Source organism: Triturus cristatus, chromosome 2_1 (genome assembly GCF_964204655.1).
Source record: "Triturus cristatus chromosome 2_1, aTriCri1.1, whole genome shotgun sequence".
Taxonomy (NCBI): Eukaryota; Metazoa; Chordata; class Amphibia; order Caudata; family Salamandridae; genus Triturus; species Triturus cristatus.
In genome coordinates, this window is record NC_140581.1 from 1,002,962,330 (window position 1) to 1,002,976,667 (window position 14,338).

Genomic DNA, 14,338 nt, shown 5'->3' on the forward strand with positions numbered 1-14,338 from the left:
GGGATGCATCTGTCACCACTGTGTTTTCTGGTTGGGGAAGGGAGAGAGATCTGCAGTTGACCCAATCCTGGTTCGTTAGCCACCACTGCAATTGTCCTGCAGTCCTTACCGAGATCTGGACACAATCGGACAGATTCCCCTGACGCTGCGCCCACTGGAACTTCAGGTCCCACTGCAGAGCCTGCATATGCCACTAGGCATGAATGACCAGCAGGATGCAGGAGGCCATGAGGCCCAGCAGCCTAAGAGTCATTCTGACCGAAACCCGAGATAGAGGCTGAAAGATCGGAATCATAGCCCGAATATCCCGGACTCGCTGTTCAGGAGGATAGACCCGAAACCGCATCATGTCCAGAACCATTCCGATAAAGAGGAACTTCTGAGAGGGAATCAGGTGTGACTTCGGCACATTGATGGAGAACCCCAGCGAATGCAGGAGGTTGGCCATAGTCTGGAGGTGGGAGACGACTACCAGTCGTCGAGATAGGGGAAGATTGACACCCCTGATCTGCGCAGATGAGCTGCTACCACCGCCATCACTTTCGTGAACACCTGAGGGGCGCTGGTAAGGCCAAAGGGGAGCACAATAAACTGAAAATGCTCGTGGCCTACTGTGAACCGCAGGTAACGCCGGTGGGCCGGCAGGACGGAGATGTGAAAATAAGCGTCCTGCAAATCCAACGCTACCATCCAGTCTTCCGGGTCGAGGGCAGACAAGACCTGAGCAAGCGTCAACATAGTGAAGTTCTCGTTCCGGAGGAAGCGATTGATGTCCCTGCGATCCAAGATAGGACGGGGGCCCTTATCCTTCTTGGGGACCAGAAAGTAGTGGGAATAACAACCACAACCTACTTCTGGGACAGGAACATGCTTGATGGCTCCCTTGGCCAAGAGAGCCGTAACTACCTGCTGGAGAAGGGCCAGTTGATCCTCCGACATGTGGTGGTATCGCTGTGGCATGGCTGGAAGGGTAGTCTCGATGGGGAGGGAGTACATCAGGATGGAGGCTGGGGTCGAAGCCGGCCAGGGACACGACCGGTGTCGGCTGCGGTGCAGGAGGAAGCGGCACCGGTGGAGGTGTAATGAGGTCAACCGGCACCGATCCAGGCCTGGATCCATGGGGGCCTGGCAGCACCGGAGTTAACCGAAGGCGGGCCAGCGGGTTCGGGTCGCCCAAAGATGGCATGCATCACTTCGTAGAACGTACGAAGTTGGGCGGAAGTCCCTCCGGGTCCCGGAAGCGAGGGAAGCTCGGAGCCGCCTCCTCGAGCTCCATGCGTGAAGCCACGGGAGGGGCACCGCCGCATCCCTCGTTGCATCAGCCGACCAACAGGGAGAAGTCGAAGAGCGACGATGCTTCTTTGACTTCTTTTTGTGCTTTGACTTACCTGACCTCGAGTGCGAAGACTTTGATGACTTGGACGAGTGATGGTGGCTCCGCAACTGGCCCCTCGACCTACCCTCACGACCGGGAGCACGAACGGCATGGAGTCGACTGACAGCGCTCAAGCAGCTTTTGGGACCGCTCCCACAAAGCCTTCGGCGCCATCGACCGGGAGTCTGAGCACGACTTGCGGATCCGTAAGCGACATCAGTCGGGTACAGGAACCACAAGACTTGAAACCTAGCATCCCTAATGCCCCAGGAGTCGATAGACTCAAACAAGAAGTTGAAAAGTCGAGTAAAAGTTAGTCAAAAAATTACTGAGGTATCACTCTCTCCGGATCTGCGCTGGCTGGCTTGGAAAAAGAAAGAACTGACGTCAGCGCGCGAGGGCGGCATCTAAGTAGCTACCGTGACGTCATCCCGGTGTCATGACGCCAACGACGGATGCGGAGCCGACCGACGCCACCTTCCGACGTGCAGAGGAACTGCTGATGAAAAAACTTTCCGGATCCAGTCTGACGCCTGGGGGGATTCTAAGGTAAGAAATCGATAACAAACGTGTTTCTTTCAGATAAGCAGTCCAATATGTACTATTTGAACTCAAGTTCTGTTCTTCTGTCAGTGGCTTTGTCAACAAGGCATGCGACACTCTCGTAGTGTACTCAATCAACTTGGTATAGCTGCAGACAATGTGAAACGGGTCTGTATCTTCCTCCACACACCTAGGACAGTTTGCTTGGACACCTGGCATACACCATTAATCCGTTTGGGAGTAATGTAGGTTCTGTGGATGTAATTGAAGTGTAGTAGTTTGAATCAAGGGATTCTGGAAGCAATTGGGGAGTTACATAATAGACGTTCCTATTAGTCATCATCAATAGGTTTATCAATGTCCTTCGCCCATTTGTCCCACAGTTCATATAACGTACATCTGGCCTGGTCAAGAAGAGCTCAAACTTGGAGCGTCTCTCCTCTTGTTCTCCCATTGATTATACTAATCATTCTGAGCCTACTGTGTACCAGTGGTTTGCTTAATCTCATCTTCAACTTCTTCCAAATCATTACTGTAACTGATACGTCTAATAAAAAAGTTCCCTCGGCTATCCTATGGACCCTCTTCAATTGTTGGAAGTCTTTAGGGGTCCCTCCCTTGTAGAGGTCCCAAACCCTCACAAAAGCTTCTCCCATGCTCGTGGTCCTTCCTATTTCCACATGTTGAAGTGTTTGAAATCCTGAGAGTCAGAGTCTGATGCATATGGCACTTCTGTGTGCATCCTTTGAACGCTTTGTGCCCAGCGGAGTTTAAGAACCACTAGTAATCTTGGTAGTTTGCGTGTTCCACCTTTAGGCTTAAGAGGTATACTCATTGGATCTGTCAGTGCAGAGGCTTTAGTGTTACGTTCTCATAGTAGGCATTCGCATGTCTAACCATGTTGCCGCCCACTGGAATCGGGGACGGCCAATACACCCTTGTTTGTAGGGAAACAGAGTTTAGCTCGTGACATTCTGCATCTGGCCTTGCCCCAATTAAATCTAGTAAGAAAGTATTCAATTCTCAGAAAATTTCCCTAGGGATTCTGTTTGGGAAAGTAACAAATTAGCATAAGAAGTGTAGCAAGGCCACCATTTTCAACACAGCTATTCTCCCTGAAACTGAGAGAGGCAGTGTTTTCCAGAAGGACACTCCTCCCCTCAATGCCACCAGTGCCGGTTTATGTTCTCATCTAGTAGATCCGCCTCAGAGCGGTAAACCTGTATCCAACGGTAGAATAGTGTAACTGACTCCCATCTCAATCTGTTGCCAAACTCAAGAAAGAAGTAAGAGGGGAATGGCCCAGATTTACTCCAGTTCACCCTTTTGCCTAGAGACCTCATCAAACAATTCCAGGGCCGCAACAGGCCCTGTGATGTCTATGCAGGCATCATTAAAAATGTTGTCTGCATATATCGTCTCCATATACGGCATATCTTACCATCCACAGCTATGCTGCTAAAGTTGGCCCCCTTTTGCAACAGATTCAAGAATGGTTCTGCTGCTATTTCAAAGAGGAGTATGAACAAGGGCCCCCTCCTAACACTGTTAGATTTCAAGATCACCTATCCAGTGTGGACTTGCACCGTGGGGTCGGTGTATTACAATGAAGTCCAAAGTCTGAACCCATTTCCTAACCCAACCCCTTCCATGACTGAATGCAGATGTTTCTAATGTAATGAGTCGAAAGCTTTTTCATCATCTCAGCAGCACAAATCACTGGTGAAGGTCGGTCGGGTTATTTAGGATCTGCGTCACTCTCCTTATTTTCATTGCTGTGTTATACCCCAGGATAGAGCAGCCTTGGTCTGGGTGTACACCCATTCCGGTCTGTGTGTATTACTCGGTGTATCAATGGCAGATGTCTGGCAGCCAAACCTTTGCTCGACACTTTCTGATCAGTGTTAGGCATCAAGAGTGGTCTATATAGTGTGCCATGTCTGTTGTGTCCCTTCCCAGTTTACGAAGTGACACTAATAACGCTTTGTTTCGTAGGGATCAGGCAGTGTTCTCTTCTTGCAGTGCTCTCCACCTCAGCTAGTGTAGCTACTAGCAGAGCCATATATGTGGCATACACCTTAACAGGCCATCAGAGCTGGGCGTTTTCCCTCCAGCCACGTTATTTATTGCAACCCTGATTTTGGAATCAGCGATGGTTCACTCAGGGCTTCTGCCACCTCATGGGACGGTGACATCAATCCTGCCTCAGTCCCATAATCCTGCAGTTGCCGGACGTAGATTCCTTCCCACAATTCAGATAATGGCAAAAGGCATGGTTTATTTCATCTTGTGAATGGACCATATCCTCTTGCTTCGTCCAGATCCACAGTATGGGGGTCCCTCTCATTTCAGGGTTTTACAACCAAGCCAACAGTCTTCCTTATCTGCCATGCTTGTCATGGGTTTTTTATTAAGTATGCCCATTAATCAAAGCACTAATATCTCAGTGAGATGCGCCACTTGTCCCCCTCTTCCTTCACCATTTCCTGCAATGCTGGGATTTCGTGTCTCTTTTCCTTTCCCCCTCTCTTATTTTGATCTCTTGCTCCTCAATCTCTCAAGTCAATGTTGGTCTAAATCCCACTGCTGTTTGAATGCTATGTCCTCATTTAACCATCTATCCAGCTTGCTCCTACCCAGGCACTTTGGCTTGCTCACTCCTCAGGAACTTCTATCCATCCCTCACTCCTCCCAGGAGCATCAAGCAGGAGGTCAAAGAGTATCAACACGAGTAGCAGTAACAGTCATGACAGAAGCATGGAGTGGAATGTTTTTAAACAGAAAATGTTGATGTTGTGTCTAGCTCATGTTTATCTATGTGTGTTTCAAGTATGTAAGTTGGTGTACATATGTCTTTCTGTGAGTGTGTGCATGAGTGGGAATTGATAGAGTGTTGTGCCCCTGCACACGCTAATAAGCCCTAGCAGAATGGTGGCAACTTTAAGAAACCTCTGGGCTTCTTCGAGATGATGCCTTTTGTATACCAGTGGTAAACTGCTGTCCCCCGCGTGATGGTGCAAATTCTTAGCAGCTTGTGGTCGTCCATGAAAAGATTACCAAGGAGAATAATGGTCAAATGCTGATCCTTTCAAAATGGAGGTATCACTGGAAATCTTATGCAACAATGACATGATGCTCATTACTACCTTGGAGAAATGTTGGCCCTGGCATAATGGTAGTAATTCTTTGCAACTTGGGGGCATGCACAGGAGAATACCCATTGTTCATCCCCATAAAATGCTGGCCCTTGCATAGTGGTGCTAACAGTTGGGTTTGTGGGCATTCAGAGCATGCTGCTTAATAGTGGTGAAATGCTAGCCATGGCATAATGGCGGTAGTTCATGGCATATTGTGGGAAACCTTAGTAGGAAGGGTCCGATCTCGGGAATAATTCTGGTCCAGACAGAATAGTGGCCATTAATGATCTATTGTGCGCATGGATGGCAGAGCAGTGCACACCCAGGGCATCATGGTGGTCCTGGCAGAATTGTGCTCATTCTGAACCCATTGCTGGCATCCATTCCACAAGGATCCAGTTTGTGGCATACCATTCATCTGGAGCCTGTATTATGCTTGTATGTTATACTAAGCGCACACATAGCACGATAGCCCTAGCATAGTGCTGGCTCATGCTTAACTATGGTAATTCCATTAAGTGCTTGATTTGTGAAAGAAAGAGTACCGGTGCCCGAAACTCTGCTGAGCAGACTGTGGCCGGTGCAGTTAAACATTGGCACATGGAATCCCAAGGCTGGTAGTATTAAAACCATTGCATACCTTTTTAATCCACCACCAGACACTCTCTCCTCCTTTATCTCATTCCTGCAGGATCCTGCTTTCTCCTTTTGTGACCGTTTCCTTGTCTTTCTCTCCCTCCGTCTTTCACATCTGTGTAATTCACCTCTATTGTGCTCGGTAAATACATGATGAGGAAAAATAAGTGCCGGTGCCCCCAACCGGCTAAAATTAAGCATTGAATTCCCATGTATGTATTGATACGATGGTGCAAGACATACATGTACATAAATTATAACACATTTAAGCTCAAGCAGGTTCAGAGAAGAAGGACCCAGTGTAAGTGAACACATGTAATGTGCACGGCGCCAGTACTTTTAATTTGAGCCGGTCGTTTCAGGTGCTCGGTACCAGCACTTAAGTGTCAACACTGGCGCTTGTGACTGTCGGCCACAAAGTGGCGCTGTCTAGCTAATTTAAAGAGGACCACAAAAGTTAATTATTAATTGAACATACATTAAAAATGACTAGTACTGGCCGCCGAAGCCATACTTACAGTTTTGAGGACCAGAAATAGTCCGAATTGTCACATTTGTAGGAGTGTGATGGTCAGTAGTTGTGTATAACTGTTGCTGGCAGCTTAGCAGGTGCAATGTGTGGTGCAAGCTTCAATGGCCTCCAGACCAAAGGCCTGACACTTATTTTTTTACAAATTAAGCACTGCATGCTAGCATTCAAGGCTGACCTACCCTCTCTTCAAAACCCAGGGCAGACACGTATTTACCAATACCTGGGTTTTGGGGAGAGCACTGAGCAACACAAAAACCTATCGCTTTTTTTTAAATGTTTGATATGTCGTTTTTACTGAGTAAGAAATATTCTGTTTTGCGCCCAGCCGATACCTATGACTTCTGAGCTCAGTATTAATGGTGCAAATTTTGCAGATGACACAACTATTTCGACTACTGAGTTCATGATAGCATCAAATGGGGCAACGAATAATTCCAACACACAAAGGTGTGTTACGAGAGAGAATGGCTAGACGGAACGGTGCCATCTGAAAACGACTGATGGGGGTTAACGTGGCAGAGGAGAGGGTTATAGAACCGCAGATGTAAAGATCCAAGAATGAGGCACACGTAAAAGCAATAATCCAGAGAAATATGAAAATAAAAGCACTGAAACCTGGAGCGTGCTAAAAAGCAATCAAAAGGTCGTACAATTTAGCACAGGGTAAAAATGGAACCAATGGCCTCAGAAACAAAAAAACAAGATAGTTAAGTGGAAGTGTGCATCGTTTAAAATAAATAAATAAGTGGGGGGTTTGTAAATGATTAAGTTAATAAAAAGGGGTAACTGACAAAATCTGTGTTTAAAATACACAGCGGCAATCACACTGATATTGTCACTTTGATGACATCCGACATTTTAGGAAATTACCATCCCTAAGTACCAAAACGCCAGCCACGTCTGCGTGCAAATATATTTTTCTGTATGTACCATATTCAGCTTTTGTAAAATTTGGCACGAGGAAATCGTTCCCCTAATCTACTGTAATTTTGTTTGCCATTGCCCTCAGTTATTAATGATTAAGTACTGCAGTAGTTCTTGGAAGAAAAAAAAATACAGCTAACAGAAGGACTGAAAAAAAGCTTTCGAGATGTTGTCAATGATGTCAAAACAAAAGCAGGCTATGACTAGAAAAGCAGGGCTCTCACCTGCCAATAAACTGCCCTTGATCACTTACAAGAAGGGAGCGTCCCGGCAGACTGCCTGCGCAGGAGAAAAAAACCACTTGAAAGAGGGAAGAAAGTATCACACAGGTCACAGCAGCAGTCCCGGCAGAGCCCTGAGGGACGGCAGCTAGTCTCAGCCTTGTCATCCTCTGCGCATCTCTCCACTCTTCCCAGAAAATGTCGATAGGAAAATGTTTGAGGGGCCTCTGGTGGAATTTTTTTTCTCATTCTTTCTGCATCGACAGGATGCCAAATCAATATTTAGTTCCCACTAACAAGCTGCTCGAGGTCTCAGTAGAAAATATTGTAGAGAATGCGGGAAGACACGGTAATAAACAGCTGTCTGACAGGGAGGAAAACATGAACTGACTGGAAACAGGTCCGCGGTAAAAGGTCACGGAGACCCGTGAACTCCTCGGGTGTCCGCATCAACCGCCGACTTTAAAGAAACCCAAAGAAGGAGGGTTTTCCAGAGAGGGACAGCCTGATCCGTCTTCCTCGCGCGCGCACCGGCCAGATAATTAAATGAATGCACGAGCCAGGGCTCGCGCCGATCCCGCGACCAGATCCCAACTTTTCATCTGTTAAAAAGAGCGATTACAAACATTACGTTTCTTTTCTGCTAACGAGCGCTGCGCGAGTTACTCGTGTTAAAAGAGAGCAGGCTGGGGAGGCGGCAGTACAAAAGTAAAAGAGATACAGCTTAATATGCAAATAGTTAAATAGCGCTATTCCGCGTGAGCACACTAATGACGATTAACTGTGTGGTATAATTGTGTGGTACCTGTCCTTCCAGAAGTTTCATTACGTGGTGCATCCACAGCTGGTCCTGTTCCAGCGCTTCCTTACTTTTTATGGCTTCCTGTGGGTGAAAAAGATCAAACGCTAGTTACAATATGTATGATATGGGCAGATCATTTTCAGGCCAGGCTTAAAAGCGCAGCTGTTGTTAGCACCCATTAAAATATATATATATGGAGTAAAGTACCCCATGCTGTACATTATAAGGATGCTTCAAGTTACCAACGAGCTCCACATAGAGGAATGGGGCCGAAGGCAAGGCAGCACAAGTCTGTGGTTCCACCGGGCATTTCTCCAAATGGGCTGGAGCCATCGAAGGATAGTTTTGACAGCCCAGAGTCACTCCTGGTGCCTCCCTCACTTCACCCACTCCCCGAGGTGAACTGCAGAAGGCATGGGGAGGCTTCTAAAATAGAGAGAGAGGGGAAGGGAAGATGGAGAGTAAGCAATCAGAAAGGGAGAAAAGAGGAGAGAGAAATAGAGAGAAAATGGATGGAAAGAGAGAGATTGTGCGAGGAGACGAAGGAAGAGTGCCTGGTTTGAGCATTTCTGCTAGGGCTGTGTTTGGTTTTCCAGGCTGGCTCTGGCCGAAAGCTGAGTTCCTTTATAAGGTAATGGAACTCTACGGTGAATTGCAATATCCTTATAATGCATGGAAGAGGGTTATTATACATGGTCACATCATCATCTTTCCCATAACCCCCTTAATTTGTTGGTGTGTTGCAGCTTCATATGAAATAAATATGTTTGCATGTTCGCAAACATGAAGACTAAAAGTAGAATCTCTAGTGCAAATTTTAATACACCAAAAAGCAGTAAGATACTGGTTGCAAAAAGATATAAGAATCAGTTTAATACAAATTAGATTTTAAAAAATGGACACGAGTAAGAATGTGTTGAAACAACCACAGAGATTCTATCCTTTCTCTAATTACCTAAGGCACGCAAAAAAGAAAAATGCTGCTGTAAACATCTCCTTTCTGCATGTTTTATCATTGTACATTTAGAAAAACAGGACAGAAGGAAAAGCACTTTTAATTTTATTTTTTTTGCTCCATGTCCTGCTGCTGGCTGTGGAAGCAAGTATTATGATGCAAAAACTCAACAGTAAACAGTTATTACAGTCAAGTGGCTACGTAATCTCCTTATTACAGGCAACTAGGTGCATCACAACATCACAAGTTGTCCGTAATGAGGGTTTTTATGCAGGGAATTCAGAATCCTACGTAATAGATATTCACTGAAAAACCCAACGGTTAAAGGGACGCCATAGTTAGGTGAAAATGTCAGTTAAAACATACAGTTTGAAACAAACAAAACCACTGAAACTCACCAGTTATAGTTATCTCAAGCACTATAGCTTATGCCCTCGGCATGCACAGCATTGTCATAAATATCAGTTCAGATGTTGCAGTGATTTTATCAATGATGTCATGGAACATGTCATGAGTGATAATGTGCGATCATAAGCAGTGCAGGGCGAGGGCTTGATTTATAGTTACTTTAGGGCAGCGCAGTGGATGGTTGGGGCAGGGCCTGGCAACCAAACCCCCCTCGCAGGACAGACCCAGTGCCCAACCCTGGTAAAGCAGAAGGGTGTGGGCAGGGCCTGGCACCCTAGCTTCAGTGGGCGCACACAGCTATGTGACGTTATAATGTAAAATGTATCATTAAAAATAATTTTGACTTTGTCAAAGAGTCGGAACACCAAAATATAAAGAAGCCTGTAGACTTTATTAATCGGTCACCATATGAACATATAAAAAAAGACCTATTGTCTTTTGCAAAAATTCACCAATATTTATAAACAAATGTATATTTAACTAAATCACACAGTGCGATGTTTAGAAAAAGATCGTCATTAAAAAATATAACTTTTTATTTTCAAAAAAAGGCATCAACATATTTTGGAGTCTTTCTTTAGACATTTACCAGCCCCCAAAATGCAGCCATAAATCAACCTCAAGAGGTCCCTGCACTCTAGCTGAATAGCATAGAGCTTCAGCTATTGGTTATATGACTTAACAACGACTGTCTAAACCACGACTTCCTGAACAACGAACAATACTTAACGACTACTTTTTTTTCAACGACTTCCTAAACCACGAAAAAAAGATTACATTTCCCATTACTAATTGATCCCAGTATGTTCTTTTAAATAAACATGTACAAGCTGTGTCAATCATCGTGCACAATTAAGCAGAGTGATATGAAATTCTGTGCTTTTCTGCTTAAGCACCTAACAAGTGATGAACACAAACCCATCAAAATGTCCACCTCTGCGCAAGCACAATCAAGGATATTAGACTCGTTAGGCTTTAAAAAAATGATTATTTGCTTGATTTAATTTCTTTTAAAGAATGTAAAATTATTTTAATATTTTATACTTTTTTTTATTTGAAGATTCCTTAATTAAACATATTTTTCAAAAGAAAGACATACTTTAAAATACTGGACGAATAATAAAAAGTCAATAATTCACACATACGCTATTCCCACGTTGTGCTACCAAACTGGTTAACTGCAGACTGCTTCCCAACACTCTTTTTTCACTCCGCCGGTATGTTTGCAGCAATGCCTTTCCGAAGGCTTGGAGGGCGAAAAATAATTGTTGTGCCAAAAATGGTGCCATTTCCACTTATTATTAGTCATTTCCAGTTTCTCTACTGTGCAGTTCATAGGGGTGAGGGGGCGGAGATGAGTGACGTAACACTCCATCACTGGCGAATCAAACTGCACGTTATGCGTAGGGGGGCGTAGAGAAGTGACGTTCCCGACATACTTCCCGGATACACTCATGACGCTATCCTTCATGACTTCGTGGTTCTGTTCCGGAATTCCTTTAAGAGTCGTGGTTCAAGTCTTCGTGGTTCCGGACTTCGCTGAAGAGTCGTGTCGTGGTTCAAGACTTCGTGGTTCCGTACTTCGTTGAAGAGTCGTGGTTCGTTGTTAAGACTTCGTTGTTAAAGTAAGTCGTTGTTTTAACTTCGTTGTTTAGGTTGTTTCCCCCAGCTAGGAGTGCTTTATAAAATATGATACGCTCTCCTAGGGTCAAGGATTTAATGACCCAGGAGACTTACAGTTTTTTTTTTATGTTGCTAGGCAGCTGGTACACTTGCTGCTGCTCCCCACAACATTAAAACATACTTGGTGGTGCCCCTTCTAAGGCTACCACTGGAATCTACTAAATGTAAATAAGAATCCCTCCCAGGGCATTAAGAGGCCAACCTTGCTTGGAACAATTAATTATAAATAAGTGGCTCCAGCGGCTCATTTATCATTTATTCATTTTTAAAATGTATTTTTTAAGTGTCCCAGTGCCCGGCCGAGACATCCACATGTTTAATTTTTGTTGGGGGCTGCCCTAGGGCCCCTCCTGCTCCTTGCAAGTGGACTCCTAGGCCACGCAATAGTAAGCAACCCTTTTAAAAATATGTTTTATAAACTGGGGATTCCCAGAGCCCACCCGGAGCACCCCATAGCATTTATTATATTAAGAGGTGCAGGTGGAACCCCAGGGGCTCTGTGGCCTCACCGGCACCCTGTCAGCACAGGCGACAGCAGCACTTTGTCTATTTTTTTTTACTGCGGTGTCGGCTCCCGGCATTGCTCCCACCAAACTGGAGCAGCTTTTCTTTTTTCTCCCGCTGGGGGAGGGGGCACAAATTCTGTGTCTCCTTGCCCGCAAAAGAGTAGGCACTGAGGAAGCTTTGCGCTCCCACCTGGCGGAAGCAGCTTTCTGCCTCCATCTGGTGTGAGCACTTTAGACTCTCCTGCCCGCGATCTAACAGGCAGGGAAACCACTGTGTCCTACGGGTCCTCAGGACACCGTAGCGGAGGCAGCCCTGGGGGATGAAGTCCCTGGGGCCATACAATGGCTTGGGGAGGGGGCACACACACACTTCCCATAATTTGTAACTCTGCCCTGGGGATGGGGTCCCCAAGGCCTCAAGGAGGCTTGGGTAGGGCTCTCCCCATTAATTACCTATCGGCCTGGGGGATAGGGTCAACAGGACAGGATACCCCTTCTATAAAATAGATGGTTGCGGACGTTCCGGGCCCTGACCGGGGGAGGGTGGGCGGAGTAGGGGATCCACCGCAAATTCACTGTTAAGTTTATAAAAAATCGTTTTAAGCCCAGGGTGGGCCCTCTGGGGCCACCCACCAGGTCTATGGGGCAGGGTCTCCCTACCCTGCCTCCTTATATCATCTTTTTAAAATGTTTTTTCAGGACTGGGAACTCAGTCCCTGAGTCCTAAAATGGCTTGCACCACATATTTGCTGATGTGGTGGTAGCAAATTAGCCGTAATCTCAAGATCTGATAGCTCCATGGATCCTCCAAGGTATGAAATATCTTCATCTTTGATTCTTAATTTCTCAAAAATGACTGAATTGATTTACACCTAACCACAAAAAGCACGCATTCTGCCAAATGTGGAGTAATTCCATCAATAGTATTTGTTTTATCACTATTCAATATTCCTATGGAAAGATAAATGGGGCAACACACATTTTGGGACCCCATCCTCTTTCTCGCCCCCTTCCCCCCACTTGACCAATCCTCCCAAAACTTTTCACGAAGGAGCAGAGGTGGATTAGATTTATTTGGGAAAGTTTAGTGAATATTCATCAAAAGGCGCCAAAAAAATGCTTTTCCTATGGAAACGTGGTCCTAATTATAACAACCCAGTGGTGAGAGAAAATCAATCTCTCTCTTGCAATGCATGAAGAACTATCTTAAATCTGAAACGTACACTGATTAATTACACATTAAATTATTTGTGAAGGAAGTGACCCGATTAGGGCCACCCGGGTCACTCGCGACCACCTCTAAGCCTTCCTCACAAATGAAGAGTCGGTCAGACAGTAGAGAATACAAACCAAAGATATTTATTGAAAGTACACTTGAGTTGAGTCCAGTCTGACCAGTCTCCTTAGATTGCTGCAGAGGGACTGACTTCTACCAACAGGGCAACGTATAATGTACATTTTCAAGATCACCAAAGACACGCCCAGACTGGAAATTTCCAGTTGGTAGCTAGTGAAAAATGGAGACACAGAAGGATGAGTTGCAATCCCAGGACCGGGTACATGTTATCTCAGAGCCAAGGTTACTCGGCCTGCACCCGCCGCTCTGAGGGTGGGAGCAGGCCTATCTAACGAGAAAGGTATGCGACGACAAAAAAGTCTATTCATTAGCACAGCAAAACTCAACCTTGGAGAAATACAAGGAGGATGAAAAGGGAGAAAAAAAGAATACAGGAGCTGCTTTCGCTGAGGCAGACAAACGAGTGAGTCAGAAATTAGTTTAGGTCATGGCTAAAAATGGCGGCTCAACTTAAAAACTTAAAATGGTGCTGCGAATGCTAACTTTACATAGAGCAATACACTAGCAGAATGAATGCATAACATTTACATTTCAACAGACCCTCCTTTAGCATGTGCTAATCATTGAAAGTTGAGAAAATAGAGAGTGCAGCATAGCGTGTATACAACAAATAAACTTCAAAGTTCAGAACACTCCATGTATTCAGCATCAGAGGAGTCTTCAAATATACCCTCGTCTATCTGAATGAAGCTATCTATCTCCTTCCGAGTCATAATCACAGCATTAGTATCATGGATCGGCGCCTTCTGTTTTGAGGTGAGGAGTGTGATACAATAAGAGCAACAGGCTGGGAGACGTATACAGAGGTAACAGGTGAGCAAAATACCAGTGACTACTGCTAGGAAAGCAAGGATCTTCCAACCCCAGGACGCAAAAATGCCCCAGAACCTTCCAGAGCGGGTTCAAGTAACATTTTCTTGGTGTATGTCGGATGAAAGCCTATGCAACTTCTGTATGGCAGCATATACATTGGGGGCATGGTCTGGGATGTATACACAACAGCTAGTGCCAATGACGTGACAGGCCCCTCCCCGGTCAGCAAGGATAACGTCTAACACCATCGATTTTGTAAAGTAAAGAGCCTCGTGGCCTGGAGCTCAGCAGTGATGTTTGTCAGTATACCAGCCGTTGTGTTAATGACCCCTTCAATAACCCTTGTGAGCCAACGAATATTAAGACTGTTAGACATGGGGCCACAAAAGGGTACAATATCCTTCATGGCATCTGTAAACTGTTGCAAAGTTGTATCTGTCTGATCT

The 14,338-nt window shown here is 45.5% G+C and overlaps 1 protein-coding gene across 1 annotated transcript in view; it reads right to left on the reverse strand.

Moving 5' to 3' along the window:
- Positions 1 to 14,338, reverse strand: part of CNTLN (centlein) — a 1,182,709-nt gene that overhangs the window by 65,716 nt on the left and 1,102,655 nt on the right. Inside the window, exon 26 of the mRNA XM_085634784.1 lies at positions 8,174 to 8,251. Within this exon, the coding sequence (XP_085490910.1) occupies positions 8,174 to 8,251 (78 nt within the window). The remainder of the gene's footprint in view (positions 1 to 8,173; positions 8,252 to 14,338) is intronic.